General features: G+C 38.8%; 1 protein-coding gene across 4 annotated transcripts in view; it reads right to left on the bottom strand.

Moving 5' to 3' along the window:
- Positions 1–23,759, bottom strand: part of Rfx7 (regulatory factor X7) — an 80,573-nt gene that overhangs the window by 4,668 nt on the left and 52,146 nt on the right. For all 4 annotated transcript variants that reach the window (XM_032910805.1, XM_032910806.1, XM_032910807.1 and 1 more), the window contains 4 exons: positions 7,767–7,883; positions 5,038–5,122; positions 3,971–4,178; positions 324–619 (listed from right to left, as the gene is read on the bottom strand). In XM_032910805.1, the coding sequence (XP_032766696.1) occupies positions 324–619; positions 3,971–4,178; positions 5,038–5,122; positions 7,767–7,883 (706 nt within the window). The remainder of the gene's footprint in view (positions 1–323; positions 620–3,970; positions 4,179–5,037; positions 5,123–7,766; positions 7,884–23,759) is intronic.

Raw genomic sequence — 23,759 nt, 5'->3', positions numbered from 1 at the left:
CCTTTGTATCTTCACTTCTGTTAAGTTTAGAGTTTTGTCAATGTTTATTGCTTTTCGATAACGATAGACATGCAGAAAGAAAGATGAATGACCAAGGGTAGTCTGGTCATAAAACAGTTTATGACCCTTGCCATCTTCTCCTTGCTATTTCTTTTTTTTTTTTTTTTTTTTTTTTTTGAGCTGGGGACCAAACCCAGGGTCTTGCGCTTGCTAGGCAAGCGCTCTACCACTGAGCCAAATCCCCCAACCCGTCCTTGCTATTTCTAATAAAATAAATGACTTCCTACCATCTCAGTAAGGCCAAACTCTAGTGATAGTATTACCGGAATGGGACTAGGAACAGCTGCCACCACAATCCCAATGGGCTGGGGAGAAAGGATCGCAGGGTTCCCGTTGGGTAGATTAGCCACTCCGTTGGCTGTAGTGCCTTCTGTTTTTTTTGCTGAGGATTCTCCTGGCAATGGGGACTGTAGTTTCTGTTCTTGCTGCTTTTTTTGAATTTTCCGTTGCAACTGCTGTTTAGCATCAATTGGAGATGACAAAGTCTTTACTTGAGGTTGAAAGGAATTACTTTCAGCTGTAGGTATAAAAGCAGAAGGCTGGGGAATTCCTTTAAGTCCTGAAAATAAACACAAAGAGAAGCTAAACTAAATACTGTCTTTTGTGGACGGCCACATTATTCAGTGTCTTTGAGGATGTAGCCATCTACTGGACAGAGTGACTAAGCCGGCACATTCTAACTCACAACTTGTTTACAGAGCAAAGTAACAGACGACCATTTATAAACATCTGTCAACAAGTAACAGACGACCATTTATAAACATCTGTCAACAAGAGTTTGACGTCTTAAAATATGGTTAGCCAGGCCAATTTCAGTTAAGTAAACAATGGCAGACAATTTTAAAAGATTATCTGTATCATAAATGTAGGACACTAAGAAAAACACATGACAACAGAGCATTTTTACATTGTATTAGATGCCAGCAATTTTTCCTACCCCTTTTTGTAATTAGAATGAAATTAACAAATTTTCATAATTTTAATATTTAGCCCATAAGGATAACCTAATAAATATTTGCTAAAACCACTCCATAGCCTAATTTATGTGGGGAAAACAAGTTTTTAATCTTACCAGAAATTCACAAAAATATGAACCATTATTTTAATTGTTACTTTATGATTATTCCAGTGTGACCTAGAGAAATTAAGAAGCAGAATTTCTTAGTAAGACTAAGGTTAAGGCATTTTAAAAAGTGTTACTGAGAAAACTTTTTAAGAGTAGAAAGAGGAGAAAAAGAAAGAAAAAGCAAGATATAAATTTTAAGAAAACTAAGTATGTAATAAAATACTTTTCACAAAGCTCATTTCACTAAGGAAGTGGCACTGACGGAATTGGGAAGTCCCAGTGTGCTGTGGAGGAGGACAGCCTGCTCTTGCACCTGGCCTTCCGCCCCTCCAGGCTCTGCTCTCCATCTCTAGTCAAGTCAGTTTGGTGCAGGTGGGGAGCAGGGCAGGAAGAAGAGAAAGAAAGACACAGAATTCTCTTCTGCAAACTCTGGTTGGTAATTCTTCATTTTTTTTGATCTTCTCCTTTTCTTTTCTTTTTTTTTTTTCTTCTATTCTTTTTTTCGGAGCTGGGGATCGAACCCAGGGCCTTGCGCTTGCTAGGCAAGCGCTCTACCACTGAGCCAAATCCCCAACCCCCTCCTTTTCTATTTAATCCTATAACTACTGTTTTTTCTTTTTGAACTCAGCCTCGCAGCTTCCTTTGGCTCTGGTTTCCGCTTTCCTCTCAGCATCTGGACCAGGAAAGCCTCTGCCAATGGCTCACAGCTTTCTCTCTGGTCCTCTTGCCAGGGTTTCTCGACAGGAATGATTCCAAGCAGCTGACTTGCAAAAAGGACATTTGTAACACAACCTGTCCTCAAGACAGACACTGTATTTATAAATAAAAAATTGCCTTCAAAGGATGAAAATTAATTTGCCATAAATATTCTTTTAAAAATTTACTAACAGTTGAGAACAAAATATCAAGATTGAAAGTGTTTTCGGTAATGATAGAATTCGTAAAAAGTTTGTGTTCTCATATATTGCTTCTAAAAATAGAAATCACCTGTTCACACATGTAATTTTTAGTACATTTTAAAGATTTATTATTTCTATGTGTATGAATATTTCACCTTCATATATGTATGTATGTATATTATGTGCATGCCTGCTGCTCGCAAAAGTCGGAAGAGATCTTTGGATCCCCTGGGACAGGAGTTACAGATTGTCCAGGTTGTGAGCGGTCATACAGGTCCTGAAAATAGAACCCAGGTTATCTGAAAGAGCAACATGTGCTCTTACTGCTGAGCTGTTTCTCTACTTTACTAAACTGCTGAGCTGTCTCTCTACTTTACTAAATCTCACAAACAATGGGAAACAGATGGAGCTGCCTGTCACAAACAAACCAAACCAACCAACCAACCAAACAAACAAACAAAAAAACCCACTAAGCCCCATTCACAGAGGTACCCTTCCAACTGTCAGTGGGGACAGTAAAGAGATCAGAGTGTTCTGAAGGCTCCACATCCTTCAAAGTCTTATTGTGCCAGAAGATAAGAAGGTAGTATGAATAACTGAGGTAACCTGGTCTTTGGAGACAGGCAAACAGGATTCAAATTACTTATCTGGCAAGGATAAATTATTTCACCTCCCAGAATCTGTTTCCTAGAATGAAGAGCCCTATTACACAGGCCTGCTGAGGGAATTAAGGGAGCTGACATATATGTGAGCTATTTAACTACACACATTGGTATTACTGGGCAACCAAGCTTGTGTCTAAGTAAGTGGAAAGTCAGGTTTGGTCATACAGTTTATATTCAGAAAGGAAAAGTTCTGACTAGCAACTGTGAGAGGCTGTTTTGCTGATACTGGCTCTCAATTGGCCATAAAATGAAAAGGAGCAATTACATACACTTATACACACATGAACAGAAATTCTCTTCAGGATACATGCACTGCAGATTTAAAAATATTTAGATTTAACTTGAAGAACAAGTTTCATGTTAATACTAGGAATGCATCAGATATTCCAATAATAATGATAATGATAATAATAATAATAATAATGTTAATTGCTAAAGTTGTCAATTCCCAAAATTCTCTTTGAATTACAACTATCACTTAAACTGCCATTAAAGAAATTCTCTTACAGCCCGGTGTGGTGGTAAACACATCAGAGAAAGACAGGAGGATTTCTATGTTTAGTCTCAGGACAGCCTGGGTTCCAGTAATAGAGGGACTCCATCTCAAAACTAACGAACCAACTAACCAACCAAAAACAAAACTCTTTATTTTATAGTACCAGTTCATAAAGTTTATTTTTTTATGAAGTCAAGTAATCAGTTAATGGTACTCAAAGATCATTTTATTTACAAAATTAATTTCTGGGAAAGGAGCCCAGCACATAATTTTAAAATTTAATCTTATTTTACTTTTAATATTTAACTAACCTAGACAAAGACTTAAAAATATATATATTCTTTACATTTAAAAACAGCCATAAAAAGGTATGGTAGGGGAATTCAAATAGTTTATACTAGCAGAGCAATATTCAAAAGTATAAGCTTAAGCCCTACAGCTTAACAATAGTTTTTATTTTATTAGCTTAATAAAACATCTGCATTAGTGTGAACTGAAGTAAGAATAAACTCATACATACTAAAATGATGAAGCTCTTTGGTCACAGACTTCATTAATGAATTCTTTAAACTTGATTCATTTATTTATGGTGAACATGTGCCAGGTCAGAGGACAGCTTGCAGGAGGGAGTCAGCTCTCTCCCTCCATCATTCTGTTTCTGAGGCTTGAACTCGGGTCATGAGGCTTGGCATCAAGTGCTCTTACCGACTGTGCCATCTTACTGGCCCCCAAGCTCTCCTTTTGCTGCCAGCTCTAACTATAGCAATGTGGTCAGTTTCCATACCTGCTGGTGCTGCTGCCATCACAGTCAGAGCTGCCATTGACTTGGTGCCTATATAATGACTCTTTACAAGGAAGTGGGCTAATTCCAAGACTGTGTCAAATGGCTGGCTTAACACTTTCTGGGCCCACTCACACACAAGACGGCAAGCAGAAGAGATAACTTCCTCATCAATATTTTGAAGCTGCCCAGATGGTTCAACTCCTTCCAACTATACAAAGGAAAGAGGAAAAGTTAACTTTAGGAAATACTACTACTACAACAACTACGACTACGACTACTACGACTACTGCTGTTGCTGCGGCTGCTTATAATGTTCAGAGAAATGAAGATGAAGTACACTGAAGATATGTATTCTTATTGGGAGATGCAAAATACATCTCTTGGATCAAGACAACACGAAGGAGCTGTTGGCAGACATGTAACGGCTTTGCACATGAGAGTGAACCTGTAAAGAACAGTCTGTCAAGAGGAGGGTGAATATAGCACTTTTAATGGCAGCTAAATCAAGGTGCAATGTCCCACACCTTTAATCCCAGCACTTGGGAGGCAGAGGCAGGTGGATCTCTGTGAGTTCAAGGCCACTGTGGTCCAAATAGTGACTTCTAGGACATACAGGCCCATATAGAGAGCCATTGTCTCAAAATTAAACAAAAAGATAGCAACTAGACACAAATAAGATGTTTTTAGTATTTTTAATGCTTTCTCTAGTATCAATAAAAACTACATTGCTTAGTAATCCTGTTTCCTTTCCTAGAGAGGTCAAAACTATAGCTATTTACAAATTTTCCTTCCTTCTGTACACAGGCATCATCAATACATATATATGACATACCTACAAATTAGTAATCCTAGTTCTTTATTCTCCTGAATTTCATGGTGATACAGGGATACAGATAATTTTCGCTAACATCTTTTGGCCATTGTGGATGTTTTTTCCCTTCCCTCTTTTTTTTTTTATTTGTGGAAGGAACAGTTCTCAGTTCCCAATTTTAACCAATATATTGTTCAGAATACATTCAACTAAAGGCACATTTTTCTTTATTAAAAAGAAATAGTAGGATTCTTACCCCATCTCCAGTTTTATGAAAGTCAAGGTTGGGCAGTGTTGGCATATGAACAAAAGCTTTTTTCCTTAGTCCACTGTAGCAATATGTGATAAACAGTTAAGGTTGAAACCACTTTAAACTAAGTGGGCTGCCTATATAGACAGCACTTGAGAAGGAACTGTTCATAAAATGAGAAAAAAATCACCAGGAGATAACATACACTTTGAGAATTTGTCAATAAAAACACAATGTACTAGCAGAAACTCAGAATACTTCAATGCTTTCAAAACTAAACATTTCTTGTAGAAAGTTCAGTATACCTGTCTTAAATGAAGGGATTTTCATCTGTTATAACATATGAACAAATTTCCCACTATGCAGTTCCAGCCACCGGTAACAAGCAGGTCAGAGGGAAGGAATCACCAGATGGAAACCTGGCAAAGGCATAGGAAACTTGAGTTGGGGCACAGGGACAAAAACAACTCTTAAGAGTTTCACAAGGGCTTTAACCTTTATATTCGTTTTCCACTGAAACGTACAGGATTATCACTTGTAACATGCCAAAGACACATCAAAACCTTTTCTGTCTCTTTCAGGAAACAAGGATAGAGTGGAGCACCTGTGACTCCCTTTAGAAAAGCAGCCTTCCTGCTCACTGCCTCTTCTCTCATTGCCACAGTAGCTAACTTAAGGCTTTAAAAAGGCCAAGAGCTGAGCAAGGAGGAAATGGATGCATTTCTAATAAAAGACAGTCTCTACTTTACAATCTTCTAGGAGCAGTAAAACCTTTAGTAAGTTCTCTTTTTTAACTTTTTATTGATCCGTTGTGAATTTAACAACATGCACCCCAATCCACTCATCTCCTTGTCCTGTTCTATCTACCCTCCACCCCTGCAACCTTTCCTGAAAAAACTAGAAGAGAAAAATCTTGCTGTGGAAGCTGTAGTGTGTCACAGAATGTCCCATACTATAACCTTTTGTCTACACATCTTTACTTGTAAATGTTCATTGCAATGAATCATTGGTCTGGTTTGAGGCCTCTGGTTTCTGCTACATCATCAATACGGGATCCTCACTGGGACTCCTTTCGGATACTCTGTGTCAGGGAGATCCTGCAGCTTTTAGTCTGCAAGGACGCACCCTTTCATGGGCTCCAGTAGATCATAGATGAAGTAGATGTTAGGATAGGTCAACTTAAAGCTGTAGAACTGGGCCTGGAAAGTAGCTGAGTTAGTCAGTCCACCAGTTTCTCTAGTGCTCTCCAGCATTGCCCTAGCTAAAACATTCAATGCCACAGCCTGCAAGGGGCAGGGTCAACTCTCCTGCTCTCATGTCCTCAGGGTCAGCTCTACTGTGCTGCCGAGTCTAGGGGCTGGTGAGGGGTGGGGCCAACTCAGCACAGTGCCTTTGGTAGCAGTCTAAACCAGGGACACCTGCATGGGCTTTGGTGGTAACACTGGCCTGGGACATCAACACAGGCCAGGAATGCCAAAGTATCATAGACCCAGACATGCTTCCTCCTTGATGGAAGATAGGCCACTGAGATCAGCATGTCTCACTGACCCAGGGGTAATGCAGACCATGGACATCCTGCTTTAGTGGTAACCTGGACCATAGATTTCAATGCAGACCCCAGCTACAGCAGGACTATGGCCCTAGGTGGCAGCCTAGGTAAGGATCTCACTATGGCCTCCACACATTTGCCTATTCCTCACCACCTTCGAGTCTCTAGTTCTACTTTCCCCACAATGTACGAACCCCTTGGCCTTGCTCTTTCTTCCATCTCCCCATCACACATTCTACTGTAGTGGTACCAGCAGCAGGCGCTGGGTCTTTCTTTTGTCTGCCCCACGCCATTGTGGCCAGGGCAGGTGCTTGGGTGTCATAGGCTAGCCTGTGGTGGGCACTTAGGTCAATCTGTAATAAATTCTTAATTTTCATCCCCTTACTTCTGTTTGCCATATGTATTATTTCTCGGACACAAAAAGGGGCCTTTTCTATGTCCTAATGGTTGCAAAAAAAAGTTACTACTAGTCTTTCATTACAAGACAAGAACATTTTTTTTTCTTTTTTTTTCAGAGCTGGGGACCGAACCCAGGGCCTTGCGCTTGCTAGGCAAGCACTCTACCACTGAGCTAAATCCCCAACCCCCAGGGAGTCAAGACAAGAACATTTTTTAATGTAATATTAACATTATAATTATTTTTTAACCAGGGAGATTCCCATGTTAGGGAAGGAAGATAAACTAACATCTTTTTCCACTTTTACTGATAATTCACAGTTGCTAAATACCTCATTTCTTACTTTATTGCTAAAGCAAAGGTGGCTCACTGCTGTAAGCTCTTGCAGCTCTCACAGACAGCCTGGACTGGGCTGCCAGCACCACGCTCTGAGGCTCACAGTCACCTGTAACTCTAGTTCCAGAGAATCCAACACCTCCTTCTGGTCTCTGAGGCACATGTACACATATGTGGTACATATACAGGTGCACAGGATCATACACATAAATATGAATAAAAATTAAATAAAATGATAAAAAGGTAAAATCGATCAGAATCTTAACTTATAAACCATTTGCTATTTCTTCTGTAGTTTGGTAACAGTGGGGGAAATAAAATTTGTAGTTATTCTACTAAGGACTCTGCGCTGTTTATTTGTTGATTTGCGCTTATTTCTAAATGTAGTGGCTAGATGAACTACATTAGCAGATGGGCCAAAAGAGATTCCCGAAGCATTCTGATTAAGGATATTTAGATTTGCCTCTAGTGCCCAAACGGCGTGCCTTCATGTTTGGAAAGACGTTCTTCATGATTTTTCCAAAGTCAGCAGCACTTAATGGATGGTAGCCAAGATTGTCACAATAGCTCCTGCAAAAGAAGGAGAGACCAATTCAAACAGTGACAGAATTCAACATTACAGAGCATGGTGTCAGCTCAATATACTTTTGGTAACGTGAAGCAATGGATATCCCAGTAATTCAGGACAACTTATAAACACTCACTTTGGGGAGCTGCACGTTAAATTCAGATTAAATTTGCTTGACTTACTCTATGGGTCTACAACACTGTTTTCAAGGGGATCTGGGAAATTGTATGAAATTTGTACATAGACACTATGTTGCTAAAAAGTTTCTAGCTCTGGTCCTAAATGAGTACATGCAAGCCCATCCTGCAGGACTATAAATTGTACATACATACAGGTGTGTACATACATACAGGTGTGTACATACATACAGGTGTGTACATACATACAGGTATACACAGAGAAGAGCTTACTTCCAGTTTCACATCATTAATGTGAGACATCACAGTTAATGCCACAAGATGGTTTAGAACTTCAAAACAGTCTCCTCTTCCTCCTCTTTCTCCCCCATTAAGAGGCCCAGGATTAGGAGGCCTTGGAGCTTCTGTGGAAATTTCTAGAGGCAGGGGTCATGGTCTAGGCTGGTGGAGGTAAAGCTGAAGAGTAGACCCCTGTCACCAAGCTGGGTTGCCTGGATAAGAACCTGAAATTAAGTCCCTGGAGATCGACCTATTTTCCCTGACCATTAAGAAATCTGAGATTATTGGCTTTTACCTGGGCACATCCCTACAAGACGAGGTTCTAAAGATCCTGCCAGTGTAGAAGCAGGGTTGGACTAGCTAGAGCACCAAGGTTCAAGGCTTTTGCTGCTATTGGGGACTACAATGGTCACATTGGTCTTGGTATTAAGTGCTCCAAGGAGGTAGCCACTGCCATCTGAGTGGCCATCATCTTGGCCAAGTTCTCATCATCCCTGTGCAGAGAGGCTACTGGGGAAACAAGATTGACAAGTTCCACACTGCTCCATGCAAGGAGACAGGCCACTGTAGCTCTGTGTTGGCACACCTCATCCATGCTCCTAGAAACACTGCTGTTGTCTCTGCTGCTGTGCCCAAGAAGCTACTGATGATGGCCGGTATTGATGACTACTACATTTCAGCTAGAAGCTACACTGCCACCCTGGGCAACTTTGCCAAGGCCACATCTAATGCCATCTACCTGACCTCTGTAAAAGACTGTGTCCACGGGGGTTGGGGATTTAGCTCAGCAGTAGAGCGCTTGCCTAGCGAAAGTGCAAGGCCTTGTTGGTCCCCAGCTCCGGAAAAAAAAAAAAAAAAAAGACTGTGTCCACCAAGTCTCCTTATCAGGAATTCACTGATCATCCTGTTAAAACCCACACTGGAGTCTCTGTTCAAGAACTCAGGCTCCAGCTATGGCTACCACATAAGGGTTTTTATACAAGAATAATAAAGTAAAATAAGCCTGTTAAAACAAAACTTCAAAACATGATATGTGAACTAAAAGAGACTCTAGAGATCATCTGTATTCCCCCAATAAGGCTGACAACAAGAGCAATGAGAAGTCTCAAAGGTCCAGAGTTGCTCTTTACCTTCGTATCCCTTTAGTTTCATGAAGGCTCAGAATTAGAAATGAATTCAGTTTGTATAGCTCAACTTCCTGTCATGCATAGAAACCGTCATAATTATAAATAGTGCGTTACCTCATGTGAGTACCTCCCTTATAAGGACAGCTCTGCTGTGAGGTGGCCTATCTAGATTTCAGTGGTTTTAGTTTTTAAAGAAAAAGCATTTTATTATTACCCATACGGAAAATGTAAATAGTCAATGATCCTAACTTGTGGAGAATTAATAGAGTACATGCAGTCATGATTTAGAAACAAGGGCTACATTACAGGCCACAGGTCCTACTGGGACAAATGAAGATAAGGGTTAGCTTACATCTCATTTTCCTCATTTTGATGCAGGGCTCATCAAGCAAAATCTGGTGTTAATTAACATCTAATTCAGCATTGGGTTATAGTTATAGAAAGGTAAAGAACAAAGAAGGTTCTGTTTACAGAATAACTAACTCTTTTTTTTTTTTTTTTTTGTTCTTTTTTTTCCGGAGCTGGGGACCGAACCCAGGGCCTTGCGCTTCCTAGGTAAGCGCTCTACCGCTGAGCTAAATCCCCAGCCCCAGAATAACTAACTCTTAACATTCTTAAAATGAGATCATTTGGTCTTTTTCTTATTTATTTATTTATTTAAAATTATGCTTTAAAGACTGGAAATACAATTAACATTTAACATGACTATAAAGGTCACTCAAAACACATGGAATTCAAGCTTTTTTTACTTTGTCATGTCATTTATAATTAATTATACAATGTAAAAGTAAATAATTAAAAAAAAATAAGTTAAAACACAGAGAAGATTGGTGCAAGTAGTCAGAGGATAACTGACCAGATCTTATACCACTCAGAGCTTTATAAAAAGTATTATTTCATTTTTCTCAAGTCCTTAAGATAAAAGTTTTTATTAGAAAATTTATAAATAAGAATTTATACAAAGAAGTTTAGTCTAACCTAACCTAATTCAAATATCTTATAGATTAGATATTTACACTAATTAAAAGCTTTAAGCACACTTGGATACTTGGGATGCAACCAAAATTTTATGAAATTTTTCTCCATTTATGCAGGATACCTTATTAAGATGATCATTTTTCTAATTAAATCGTTGCAATGATTTTAACCCTGTTCACACTGCTAGTTTAGTGGGTCTTACTACTCATGCATTACTGATGGCAACAAATTAAAAAATAGAGAAGCTACACAGCATGGTAGCACATGCTGTAAGTCCAGCACTTAGGGGGCTGGAGAGATGGCTCAGTGGTTAAGAGCACTGACTACTCTTCCAGAAGTCTCGAGTTCAAATCCCAGCAACCACATGGTGGCTCACAACTATCTGAGATCCAATGCCCTCTTCTGGTGTGTCTGAAGGCAGCTACAGTGTACTCATATAGAACAAATAAATAAATTTGTTCTTATCTTTTAAAAAATAAGTCAGTCCAGCACTTAGGAGGCAGAGGAGGCAGGTGGTTCTATGTCAGCTTGGTATACACAGTGAACTCCAGACCACCAAACTACATAGTCAGCTTGAAAAAGCATGTAGGGAAGCCACAGAGATATGGTTTGATAACGTTCTCTTGAAGTGTTAATCAAGTACTACATTTGCAAGGTAATCTGGAAGATAAATTTGGTAAAAGAAAATTGACTGTTGAAACCCTTCAACATTTTTAAGGAACAGTACATTGAGACTGCAGAGGAGACTCTGAAGTGTCTGATACATACCTGTGAGTAACTATCTTTTTTCACACTGCTCCCTCTCTACAGCACAACAATGACCCACACCTATGGCATGGTATGTACATGGTGTTTGTCCCAGATACCCAGGAATGCTGGAGTGCACAGTATAGTTTAGGGGATGGCAACTGTCCCCAAGGATATTGGTTCCCAGGCTTGTGTTAGGAGTGTCTTCTAGTCAAAATATCACTATTTGCAGATGATATGATAGTATATTTAAGTGATCCCAAAAGTTCCACCAGAGAACTACTAAAGCTGATAAACAACTTCAGCAAAGTGGCTGGGTATAAAATTAACTCAAATAAATCAGTAGCCTTCGTCTACACCAAAGAGAAACAGGCCGAGAAAGACATTAGGAAACGACACCCTTCATAATAGACCCAAATAATATAAAGTACCTCGGTGTGACTTTAACCAAGCAAGTAAAAGATCTGTACAATAAGAACTTCAAGACACTGAAGAAAGAAATTGAAGAAGACCTCAGAAGATGGAAAGATCTCCCATGCTCATGGATTGGCAGGATTAATATAGTAAAAATGGCCATTTTACCAAAAGCGATCTACAGATTCAATGCAATCCCCATCAAAATACCAATCCAATTCTTCAAAGAGTTAGACAGAACAATTTGCAAATTCATCTGGAATAACAAAAACCCAGGATAGCTAAAACTATCCTCAACAATAAAAAAAGGACTTCAGGAGGAATCACTATCCCTGAACTCAAGCAGTATTACAGAGCAATAGTGATAAAAACTGCATGGTATTGGTACAGAGACAGACAGATAGACCAATGGAATAGAATTGAAGACCCAGAAATGAACCCACACACCTATGGTCACTTGATTTTTTGACAAAGGAGCCAAATCCATCCAATGGAAAAAAAGATAGCATTTTCAGCAAATGGTGCTGGTTCAACTGGAGGTCAACATGTAGAAGAATGCAGATCGATCCATGCTTATCACCCTGTACAAAGCTTAAGTCCAAGTGGATCAAGGACCTCCACATCAAACCAGACACCTCAAACTAATAGAAGAAAACTAGGGAAGCATCTGGAAACACATGGCACTGGAAAAAATTTCCTGAACAAAACACCAATGGCTTGGTGCTCTAAGATCAAGAATCACAAATGGGATCTCATAAAACTGCAAAGCTTCTGTAAGGCAAAGGACACTGTGGTTAGGGACAAACGGGCAAACCAACAGATTGGGAAAAGATCTTTACCAATCCTACAACAGATAGAGGCCTTATATCCAAAATATACAAAGAACTCAAAGAGTTAGACCCAGGAGACAAATAACCCTATTAAAAAATGGGGTTCAGAGCTAAACAAAGAATTCACAGCTGAGGAATGCTGAATGGCTGAGAAACACCTAAAGAAATGTTCAACATCTTTAGTCATAAGGGAAATGCAAATCAAAACAACCCTGAGATTTCACCTCACACCAGTGAGAATGGCTAAGATCAAAAACTCAGGTGACAGCAGATGCTGGCGAGGATGCGGAGAAAGAGGAACACTCCTCCATTGTTGGTGGGACTGCAGACTGGTACAACCATTCTGGAAATCAGTCTGGAGGTTCCTCAGAAAATTGACATTGAACTGCCTGAGGATCCAGCTATACCTCTCTTGGGCATATACCCAAAAGATGCCCAACATATAAAAAAGACACGTGCTCCACTATGTTCATCGCAGCCTTATTTATAATAGCCAGAAGCTGGAAAGAACCCAGATGCCCTTCAACAGAGGAATGGATACAGAAAATGTGGTACATCTACACAATGGAATATTACTCAGCTATCAAAAACAACGAATTTATGAAATTCATAGGCAAATGGTTGGAACTGGAAAATATCATCCTGAGTGAGCTAACCCAATCACAGAAAGACATACATGGTATGCACTCATTGATAAGTGGCTATTAGCCCAAATGCTTGAATTACCCTAGATGCCTAGAACAAATGAAACTCAAGACGGAGGATCAAAATGTGAATGCTTCACTCCTTCTTTAAAAGGGGAACAAGAATACCCTTGGCAGGGAAGAGAGAGGCAAAGATTAAAACAGAGACTGAAGGAACACCCATTCAGAGCCTGCCCACATGTGGCCCATATATATACAGCCACCCAATTAGACAAGATGGATGAAGCAAAGAAGTGCAGAAGTGTAGATCGCACCTGAGAGACACAGCCAGAATACAGCAAATACAGAGGCGAATGCCAGCAGCAAACCACTGAACTGAGAATAGGACCCCCGTTGAAGGAATCAGAGAAAGAACTGGAAGAGCTTGAAGGGGCTCGAGACCCCACATGTACAACAATGCCAACAACCAGAGCTTCCAGGGACTAAGCCACTACCTAAAGACTATACATGGACTGACCCTGGACTCTGACCTCATAGGTAGCAATGAATATCCTAGTAAGAGCACCAGTGGAAGGGGAAGCCCTGGGTCCTCACTAAGACTGAACCCCCAGTGAACCAGACTATTGGGGGAGGGTGGGGGGAGGGGAACACCCATAAAGAAGTGGAGGGGGAGGGATTAGGAAACCAGGAAAGGGAATAACACTCAAATGTATATAAGAAATATTCAAGTTAATAAAAATAAAATAAAAAAAAAAAGGAGTGTCCTCTAGGTTGGGTCTTGAGAAGGTGAGAGCAGTTAGTTATTAGTAAGCAGAGATCAAATTAAAATCAGTTACTCTTAAAATTCACTGGATTTATTTGAGGTAACTATACAATGGTCCGTATGCCTAAAAGACTGCTCTGTTGGAAGTTAATGAAAATTATTTGAAGCAGAGTTAAGTTACTGTACATATAAATAATTACCATGTCTGACCACCTAGATGGCGATCTATATCTAAGTTGATCCAGAGCTTGCCTAGTGTAAAGGCCCTTCTCCTTGGGGATATGATATTGGATGGGGAAAAGAAGTGGTCAAAAATTATTATAAGCAAGTATCTTGCTTTGTGAGTTGTCTAAGACTACATGCAAATTACAATAGCAGTAAGCCATACACTTATCAGAAAGAATAAAAAGAAGCTGGGAAATAAAATGAATGGGTTGCTGTAAAAAAATCTGAACAGCTCTGTATCCCATTTTTAAATTTGGTGATTTGGTTTTGTGGAGTCTTAACTTCTTAAGTTCTCTGCATATTTTGCATACAAGCTCTCTATCAGATGTAGGGTTAGTAAAGATCTTTTCCCAACTTGTAGGTTGCTATTCTATTCTATTAATAATGTCCTTTGCCTTACAGAAGCTTTTTAGTTTCATGAGATCTCATCTGTCAGTTGTTGATCTTAGAGCCTGAGCCATTGGTGTTCTGTTCAGGAAATTTTCCCTGTGCCAATGTGTTTGAGGCTACTTCCTACTTTCTCTTCTATTAGATTCAGTGTATCTGGTTTGATGTGGAGGTCCTTGATCCGCTTGGACTTGAGCTTTCCATAAGGGGATAAAAATAGATTGATTTGCGTTCTTCTACATGCAGACCATCAGTTAGACTAGGACCATTTTTTGAAGTTGCTTTCTTTTTTCCACTATGGTTTTGGCTTCTTTGTCAAAGATCAAGTGACCATAGGTGTGTGACTTTATTTCTGGGTCTTCAATTCTATTCCTCTGATTGACCTGTCTCTGTACCAATATCATGCTGTTTTTATCCCTATTGCTCTGTAATATAGCTTGAAGTGAGAGATGGTGATTTCCCCCAGAAGTTCTTTCATTGTTAAGAACCGTTTTCACTATCCTAGGTTTTTTTGTTATTCCATATAAAGGTGAGAATTGCTCTTTCTATCTCTGTGAAGAACTGAGTTGGAATTTTGTTGGGGATTGATTGCACTGAATCTGTAGATTACTTTTGGTAAGATGGCCATTTTTATTATGTTAATCCTACTGATCCATGAGCATGTAAGATCTTTCCATCTTCTGGGTCTTCTATTTCTTTCTTCAGGGACTTGAAGTTCTTGTTATACAGATCTTTCACTTGCTTGGTTAGAGTTAAACCAAGGTATTTTATATTATTTCTGACTATTTTGAAGGGTGATATTTCCCTAATTTCTTTCTCAGCCCATTTATCCTTTGTTTAGAGGGAGACTACTGGTTTGAGTTAATTTTATATCCCGCCACTTTGCTAAAGTTGTTTATCAGGTGTATGAATTCTCTGGTAGAATTTTTGGGGTCGCTTATGTATAGTATACTATCATATCATCTGCAAACAGTGATACCTTGACTTCTTCCTTTCCAATTTGTATCCTTTTGACCTCCTTTTGTTCTCTAATTTCTCTGGCTAGGATTTCAAGTACTATCTTGAATAAACAGGGAAAGAGTGGGCAGTCTTGCATGTCTCTGATTTTAGTGGGATTGCTTCAAGTTTCTCTCCATTTAATTTGATGTTGGCTGTTGATTTGCTGTATATTGCTTTTATTATGTTTAGGAATGTGCCTTGAATTCCTGATCTCTTCAAGACTTTTAACATGAAGGGGTGTTGTATTTTGTCAATGCCTTTTCAGAATTTAATGAGATGATCATGTGATTTTTTAAAAACTAAATAACCAATTAAAAATGGGATACAGAACTAAACAGAGAATTCTCAACTAAAGAATCTCAAATGTCTGAAGGACCTCCCAGGACCCAATGGGGATGACATTAGCTGAAATACCCAGCAGCAGGAAGACAGAACTGGAAGAGGCCATCTCTAGTAGATAGACATGGCCCTAGTGAATGGCTGAGGCCACCCGTCCCCCTCAAAAAATTTAACCTAGAGTTGTTTCTGTCTAAAGGAAATGCCAGGACAAAAAACTGAGCAAAGACTGAAGGAAAAGTCATCCAGAGGCTAGCCCAACTTGGGATCCATCCCATCTGCAGACACCAAACCCTGACACTATTGCTGATGTGCTTGCAGTCAGAAGTCTGGCATAGTGATGATCCTCTGAGAGGTTCTGCCAGTACCTGACTAACACAGATGTAGATATTCACAGTCACCATTGTACTGAGCTTGGGGATCCCAGTGGAAGAGTTAGGAGAAGGACTGAAGAAGTTTAAGGGGATTGCAACCCCATAGGAAAAACAACAGTTTCAACTAACCAGACCCCTCAGAGCTCCTAGGGACTAAGCCACCAACGAAAGAGCATACATGGGCCAGTCCATGTTCCCATTACATATGCAGCAGAGGACTGCCTTATCTGGTATCAGTGTGAGGAGATGTGCTTGGTCTTATGGAGGCTTGATGGCCCAGAGAAGGATGATTCTAGAGGTCATGGTGAGGTGGGACTGGGAGGGTGTGTGACTATCCTCTTAAAGGCAAAGGAGAAGAGGATACGTAACTTTTATTTTTCAAACTTTATTTTTACTGATGGCTCTTAAAAGCTCTAATCTCCCTTGTAGCCCACCACCCACCAGAGGTAATGGAAAAGAAAGGATATGGGGGTGGGGGTGGGGCTGGAGGTGGGAGTGGGGGGGAATAGACTTGCTTAGAAGGGTTCTTTGGAGCAACTCTTTGTGTTGTCTGGAAATCAAGCAGCAGCAGCTTGATCCACTCACAAATATTTCACAGATACACCGGTAGTCCAGTTCGATAGTCAGGTTAGAAACAGCGGTGACAGGGTGAGATGACCTAGCAGAGACAACCAGGCTTCAGCCTCAGCTAAAGTCAGCAGGAGGAACCAGCAGGAACACCAAGAGAAGTTCTCAGCTGTGTCTCTCTCATGGAAATGAAGATCAGCGAAGACTTAAGACCTACAAGCGTTGCACAGCTAGCTGTACCAGCAAGCCAAGCTGTATCTGTCAGGAGTCCTATTTATACCCTCCAAAAATCACGTGTCCCCTACGTGCCTTGCCTCAGCACATGCACCCAATCAGCCCAAGTCTGAGGAAGTGGCAAGAAACTGCAGCACACCAGATGGTTTTTGGTGCGTTTCTCTCTATGGAGTCCCGAAGATGAAGCTCAACTGTGCAATGTAAGGTGGACCAATACATGTTATTAGCAGGCAGGCTTGCTTTCTTTCTTTCTTTCTTTCTTTCTTTCTTTCTTTCTTTCTTTCTTTCTTTCTTTTTTTCTTTTTTTTTGGAGCTGGGGACTGAACCCAGGGCCTTGCGCTTGCTAGGCAAGCACTCTACCACTGAGCTAAATCCCCAACCCCGGCAGTCTTTCAGACTTAGCAGAACATCCTCTCTCCTGTGTCTGCTTCAGCGAAATGTTCCTTCACCAGTCCACTTTAAAAAAATGTTCTTTTATGTGTTTGCCTCAGCAAAACACCATCCCATTGACTTTCCAAAGAACCCTTAAGTTTCCAGTTCAGGGAGGGAGTGGTAGAGTAGTGGACGGGGGACAACTTTTGAAATGTAAATAAATAAAAGAATTAATAAAAAAGAAATCTGAACAGTTCTGAGATGCTAGAAAATCACAAATATTTGGAAGGCTGTGTGCATGCTCAAGAGAGACTTGAGAAAGCTGAAGTTTTTACCTCAGGCTAAAAAGAAAGCCTCCCCAAAGCAGAAAGCGAAGGCTAAGTTAATTCCACGTCTGAGTGCTGATACTGAATCCTAGTGCATGCTTATGAAGACCCTAGTGAATAAAGACTGGGAGATTTATTGGTTCCAGGTCCTTAGTGAAATCTATGTCTTATTAGATGACTATTAAGCTAGGGAGATTTCAGTAGGTAGTCATAGTAACACAGCATAGTTCAAAAAAGCCACATAAAAATTATCCCCCAAGCAGCCAACAAATATTAATAACCATAAGAAATGTCACGCACAAACCTTGGGCAGGGACTGAATCTAATTCCCAGAGTACCATATTTTATGGCTAACTTGCAATAAAGAATTATGAGCTATACAAGAATCAAAATCTTTGCCCCCTTCCCAAATTGTAATCATTAGAAGTTATACCTGAGGAAGTCTAGACAGGTGTACTTGCTATAAACCAGCTACTTAAAATATACTCAGGCGCTCGCTTTGGCAGCATATTTACTAAAATTAAAATATGCAGAGTTAAGAGAAACCAAATCTCACAAAAGAGGAAATATCAACAGAAAAGACAGGAACTACATACATGAACAGTTATAGTTCTAGAAAATAATGAAATTTTGCTATGATAAAAATAAGTATTTAAAACTAGCAGATGTGTCATATAAGAAATTCAGGCTTAAATGGACACTAGATAGCAGCTTTAAAAAATTTCATATGAAGAAATAAAGGATATCATCAAAGACAACTAAATATAAAGTACAGAGTGAATATATCTTCTGTGTGTAATTTTTGATATTCTATCTGAACTGAAAGGCAATTACATAAAACATCATTTATAAATCTGTGTTGATGGGTACATGTGACAGAAAATATATGGAATAAGGGGAATGAAGATATACATATACACATATATTTATGTGCTTCTGACTTTCTGTTGATATAATCCAAACTAGATCCTGGGGCAGCTATTAGACAAAACCCTGAAATGAAAGTAAAAAAAAAAAAAAAGAAAATTATTAGAAAATAGCTGTTTAATGGACAGACAGCAATAGGAGAACAGAGAAACAAAATGAGGTATAACACACAGAAAATGATCAGTAAAATCAGGTAATATAATTCATACCTGAGTAGCAATTACTCTAAATGTTAAAAGATTGCAACATTCTAATTAAGTCAGGAATTAGTTACAAGAGACTAATATAAAACATGATTGAATCAGGTTATCCTCAGGGTATGGGAAGGAGAACTCAAAATCAGCTGTGGGTGGGAATATATAACTTATGCAGCCACTGTGGAAATCAGTATGGAGGCTCCTCCAAAAAACTGAAACCAGGGCTAGCAACATGGCTCAGCAGGTAAACCACCTGATGCCTTTTCTGTTTTTCTTTCAGCTGCTGTAATAAAAACACTGACACTGGCAAACTGTGCACATAAATCATGATACATTTCTTAAAAGTTAAAAAATGAAAATATTAAACTATATGGCCCAGCTGTACCACTCTTTGGTACAGACCTGAAGGACTCTAGTATTTCAGAGATCCTTATACATTTGTATTGATAGTGTGAATATTCATAATAGATAAAGAACTTTGCATTGGTTTCACAGGACTTTATTATTGACAGACATTAACTTGAAATGATTGTTACATAGAATAAGGCAGACTCAGAAAGACAGACACCACATTTTTACTTATATGCCGAACCTAAATTTCCATTGTATGATGCATGTATGCCTGTAGGTCACGAGACCAGAAAAGGAGAAACACGATTTTTATAGGAGGTGAAAAGGAAGCAAGCTAATAGAATACAAAGGGTGGGGACTAACTGGTGGAGAAAAGGTGAGGTATAGTTAGTAAGGCAATAGAGGAGAGGAACAAGTGAGAGCACAGTAGAATGACATGTTTGCATGAAGATTCCATGATGAAGCATTACTTTGCATAAACTAAAAAACTAATAAGAAATGAAACAAAATAAACAAAAGAGCTACTTACTAAAAAACAACAACCAAGATTAACAGACTAGCTAATTTTTCACAATTCAAAACTGTTTCTTATAGTTAGTGTGTGTAATTCCAGAACAAAGTGTGTGTTTGACCACTGGAGTACAAGTTCTGGACAGGCACAGACCATCCACAGTTTGCTCGTTTTTGCTTGCTACATTTAAATATTAAACAGAAAGCTGCTGGAGGCAGAAAGAGATGGAGGTGGGGTAGAGATAGGAAGGTCAAGGTCAAGAGTTCATGAACATCGGTCCCCAGCTCCAAAAAAAAGAAAAAAAAAAAAAAAAAAAAAACACCAAAAAAACAAAAAAACAAAAAAGAGTTCATGAACAGCCTCAGCTGCATAGTGAGTTCAATCAGGTCAGCCTGGGCTATATGAAACACTTTTTCCACAAAATAAGTATAGACAATAGAAAGATCATCAGACAATCATCAGACATAAGAAGAAAATATTCAATATGAACTAACAAAAAAAAACCAGATAAAACCAAAACTGACTAAGAATAAAAGTACAAGCAGATAGAGCGCTTGCCTAGCAGTGCTTTAAGGCCCTGGGTTCGGTCCCCAGCTCCAAAAAAAAAAAAAAAAAAAAAAAAAAAAAAGAAAAAAATAATATAGGAAGTAAAAAGACACAAACAAGGAATTCTATTTCTTCTCGTTAGGCAACATGTACCCAAGTTACAAGTACACAAGTCTTTAGCTGCTTCGGAGATAGTGACATGTGTTAAGGGTTCACTCAACACCATTGTATATTCTAGGGGTTAAAACCACCTAGAGAATGTAAACTGATATCCAAACATAATTTACATGATAAAAAGCAGCCATTAATGACAGCTATTAAAGATAGTAATTTATATTCTGTTACAGAATGATCTCACGTTTTGTTTCTGGTCAAACAAAGTACAAAATCATGTTAAGCTTCTATGACAATTGATGTCCAGTTTCATTCCAAAGATGCGAATTTGGTTCAACAAATACAAATGAATAAATATAATACAGCATGTGAATTGATATAAGGACAGAAATGGCACGAGAGTTCAGTAGATCCATAAAAGGCTTTTGATCATGCTAAACAACTTTTGTAACTTCCAGATAAAATCCCAAAGAAGCTAGGAATAGAAGCAAACTACTTCAACATAATAAAGACTAACACACCAAGAGAAAACATTTTATGAGTGAAAAACTCGAAATATTTTTCCCCTAAAATCAGGAACAAATCAAGAGTGTCAGTTCTGTCAACTCTATTCAAAACAGTTCTTTTGAAGGTAAGATCCTCTAGCCAAAGATATACTTTGGTCATAGGTTTTGAAATCAAGATGGCAATGATCTAGAAGCCTCCTTCCTGACAACTAGCTTTTATGATGTTGAAAAAAGGTGTTAGGGAGGATGATGAAGTAAAGTTCTCAACAGTTCTATCTGGATGTAAATCCTACAAACTACAACGTCACACTGGTATCTTGAATAATCTCATCAGATTTACGGCCAGCTCAATAGGCAGAAACTCATACTTGCTATTTAAACTCAGCCAAGAATCTGTGACTGGAGGCCACAGAGCCTAGAGGAGAATCTATACAACCAATTTGCTAAACTGACATCTGCTTTCTAAATACTTATAGCCATAGATTAGTACAGCTCTCACCCCTCATCAAGGAATTTTCTTTTGTAGCAGACAGAGGTTATTACAGAAAATCTTAACTGGTCAAAGTGCAGAGAGAAAGTGACTATGGAGTACCCATTCCCAAATAGGATACTGCCACCCTACATTCAAAGCTCAGAAATCATCACAGAATGGGTGGAGAAACTCTAAGAACCTGAAGACTGGGAAGGCTGCTTTGACAGTCTTTCTGGTCATGACAGGGATGGTGCCATGAGCTTTCTACGCTATGATTGCTTGTACAAGATCATACTAGCCAACCTTCTAGCACAGATGTGGGGCGAGTTCACAAGGCCCCTCCTCTAGATGAGGAGCTGTAGGTAGCAGATAGCTGCTGAAGAGAAAGTAAGTCCTCTTTAGGGATGAACCTCTCAATTGGTTGTATGTCCCACCAGTCAACCTTATACCAACTAACTGGATTCAGAAGAGAAATGAATTTGAGAGGGAAATGTGGGAAGGGAACGTGAGTAGGAGAGTATGGAAGGGAGGGATGGATATGGACACAATGCATGAAATTCTACGCAAAGAAAAAAACTCAACCCCTAACTAAGTCTTAATATTTTGGCTAGAGCAATAAGACAAGTAACAAACAGGAGACAAACAGGAGAGAATTATTCCTATGTGAAGATGTCACGATTTTGTATTTAAAATGTAGACTCCAAACATTCTGCCAGAAAAATCCTGAATCCAATAAATACTTTCATCCAAGAATTAAGATATAAAAGCAACTCACAAAATTAGTTGCTTTTCTATATACTGGTAGTGAACATGATAAATAAAAACTAGGAAAGATATCCTATTTACAATAATCTAACACACCCCCATATTCAACAGGATTCTTAGGAATAAATCTAACCAAGGACATGAAAGACCTCCACACGAAAACTAAGATACTGGGGGTTGGGGATATAGCTCAGTAGTAGGGCGCTTGCCTAGCAAGCACAAGGCCCTGGGTTCAGTCCCCAGCTCCGGGAAAAAAAAAAAGGAAAACTAAGATACTGAATAAAGAATGTGAAGATGTAACAAGATGGAAACAACTCTCATGCTCGTGGTTTGGCAGAATATTGTGAAAAGCTATATTACTAAAAATGATACACAGATTTAATGTAATCCCCATCAAAATCCCAATGACATGCTTCACAGTACTCAACTAAGCTGAAAATTAACTGTACAAGATTGGAAATGTTACTAGACTTCTTTAACAATATGAAGTTTCAATTTCTTTATTTTAAAAATGATTTATTTTTATTTTATGTGTATGAGTGTTTTCCCTGAGTGTGTGTACAGAGCCCACAGAGGTCAGAATAAGTTGTAAGATCGTTCAGATGGCATCAGATTTCATTACAGATGGTTGTGAGCCACCATGTGGTTGCTGGGATTTGAACTCAGGACCTCTGGAAGAGCAGTCAGTGCTCTTAACTGCTGAGCCATCTCTCCAGCACCTAAGTAGGTCTTTTGTATTTTAATTTGTATTTTACTGTTTGTACTAAATCTATGTTTACCATAAATATACATATTTTCTCCCCCTTCTTTTCTTGCTTTACATGTAGCCCAAATATAAAGCTAATTACTTTATACTTGGAATCTATCTGGAACACTGTGGGATCACAGACACATACTCTCATTGTACCCAACCACCATGTATATATAGATCTTGGGTGAGGACGAAACCAGTGTCAGTCTCATCAGATATTCAGGGTCCAGTATACAGTGTATACTCATCAAAGAATTTTAGACTGTAAGAATGAACAACTTTCAGTTTCAACTTTTCTTAAAACATTAAAGTTCCTAGTTCAGCTCATTTCAAGTAGGTATTCTGCTTTTTTATTATAGCCCCACTATGTTTTCTTTCATGAGTCGTTAAGACTTATGAGTAAGCTAGAAAGTTTTCTTTCCAGATATCATCAATTTTCTCAGTAAGTACAGCTTCTCTATATTGCTTTAAACTAATTAACACTTATTTGATAATTTTCTTCCAAATTCTATAATTACAACACACACTAATTTTTCTTAGTTTGATATTTTAATAACCATAACATTTTGGCTTTATTTATTCTACCAGAATGAATTTTTCCTTTCAAATAAATTATAAACATAATAAGCAATGACTGTCTATACTCTGTTTTTGAAGACCTATAACATATACACTTTTTATTTCCCATATTAAATGAATAATTTGCATAATCAAAGTTATTTGTGTGGAGTTTTTGTAATGTCACTAATCTCTTTACTCCCAGAATAAGTACTTTACAATATTCTCTGTTTGGAATTGAATTAAATGGTTTTAGATTCATGAAAAGTGGCTTAAAAATTCAAGTACAAAAAAAACATGTTTTAGTCTTTTTTTTTTTTTTTCCCCCACCCCGGAGCTGGGGATCGAACCCAGTGCCTTGCGCTTCCTAGGCAAGCGCTCTACCACTGAGCTAAATCCCCAACCCGTTTTAGTCTTTTCTTATGCACTGATTATTTTCAT

The sequence above is a fragment of the Rattus rattus genome, chromosome 8, assembly GCF_011064425.1.
Source record: "Rattus rattus isolate New Zealand chromosome 8, Rrattus_CSIRO_v1, whole genome shotgun sequence".
Classification (NCBI taxonomy): Eukaryota; Metazoa; Chordata; class Mammalia; order Rodentia; family Muridae; genus Rattus; species Rattus rattus.
The sequence above is the reverse complement of the archived record's forward strand: the minus strand, read 5'-3'. Positions and strand labels throughout refer to the sequence as shown.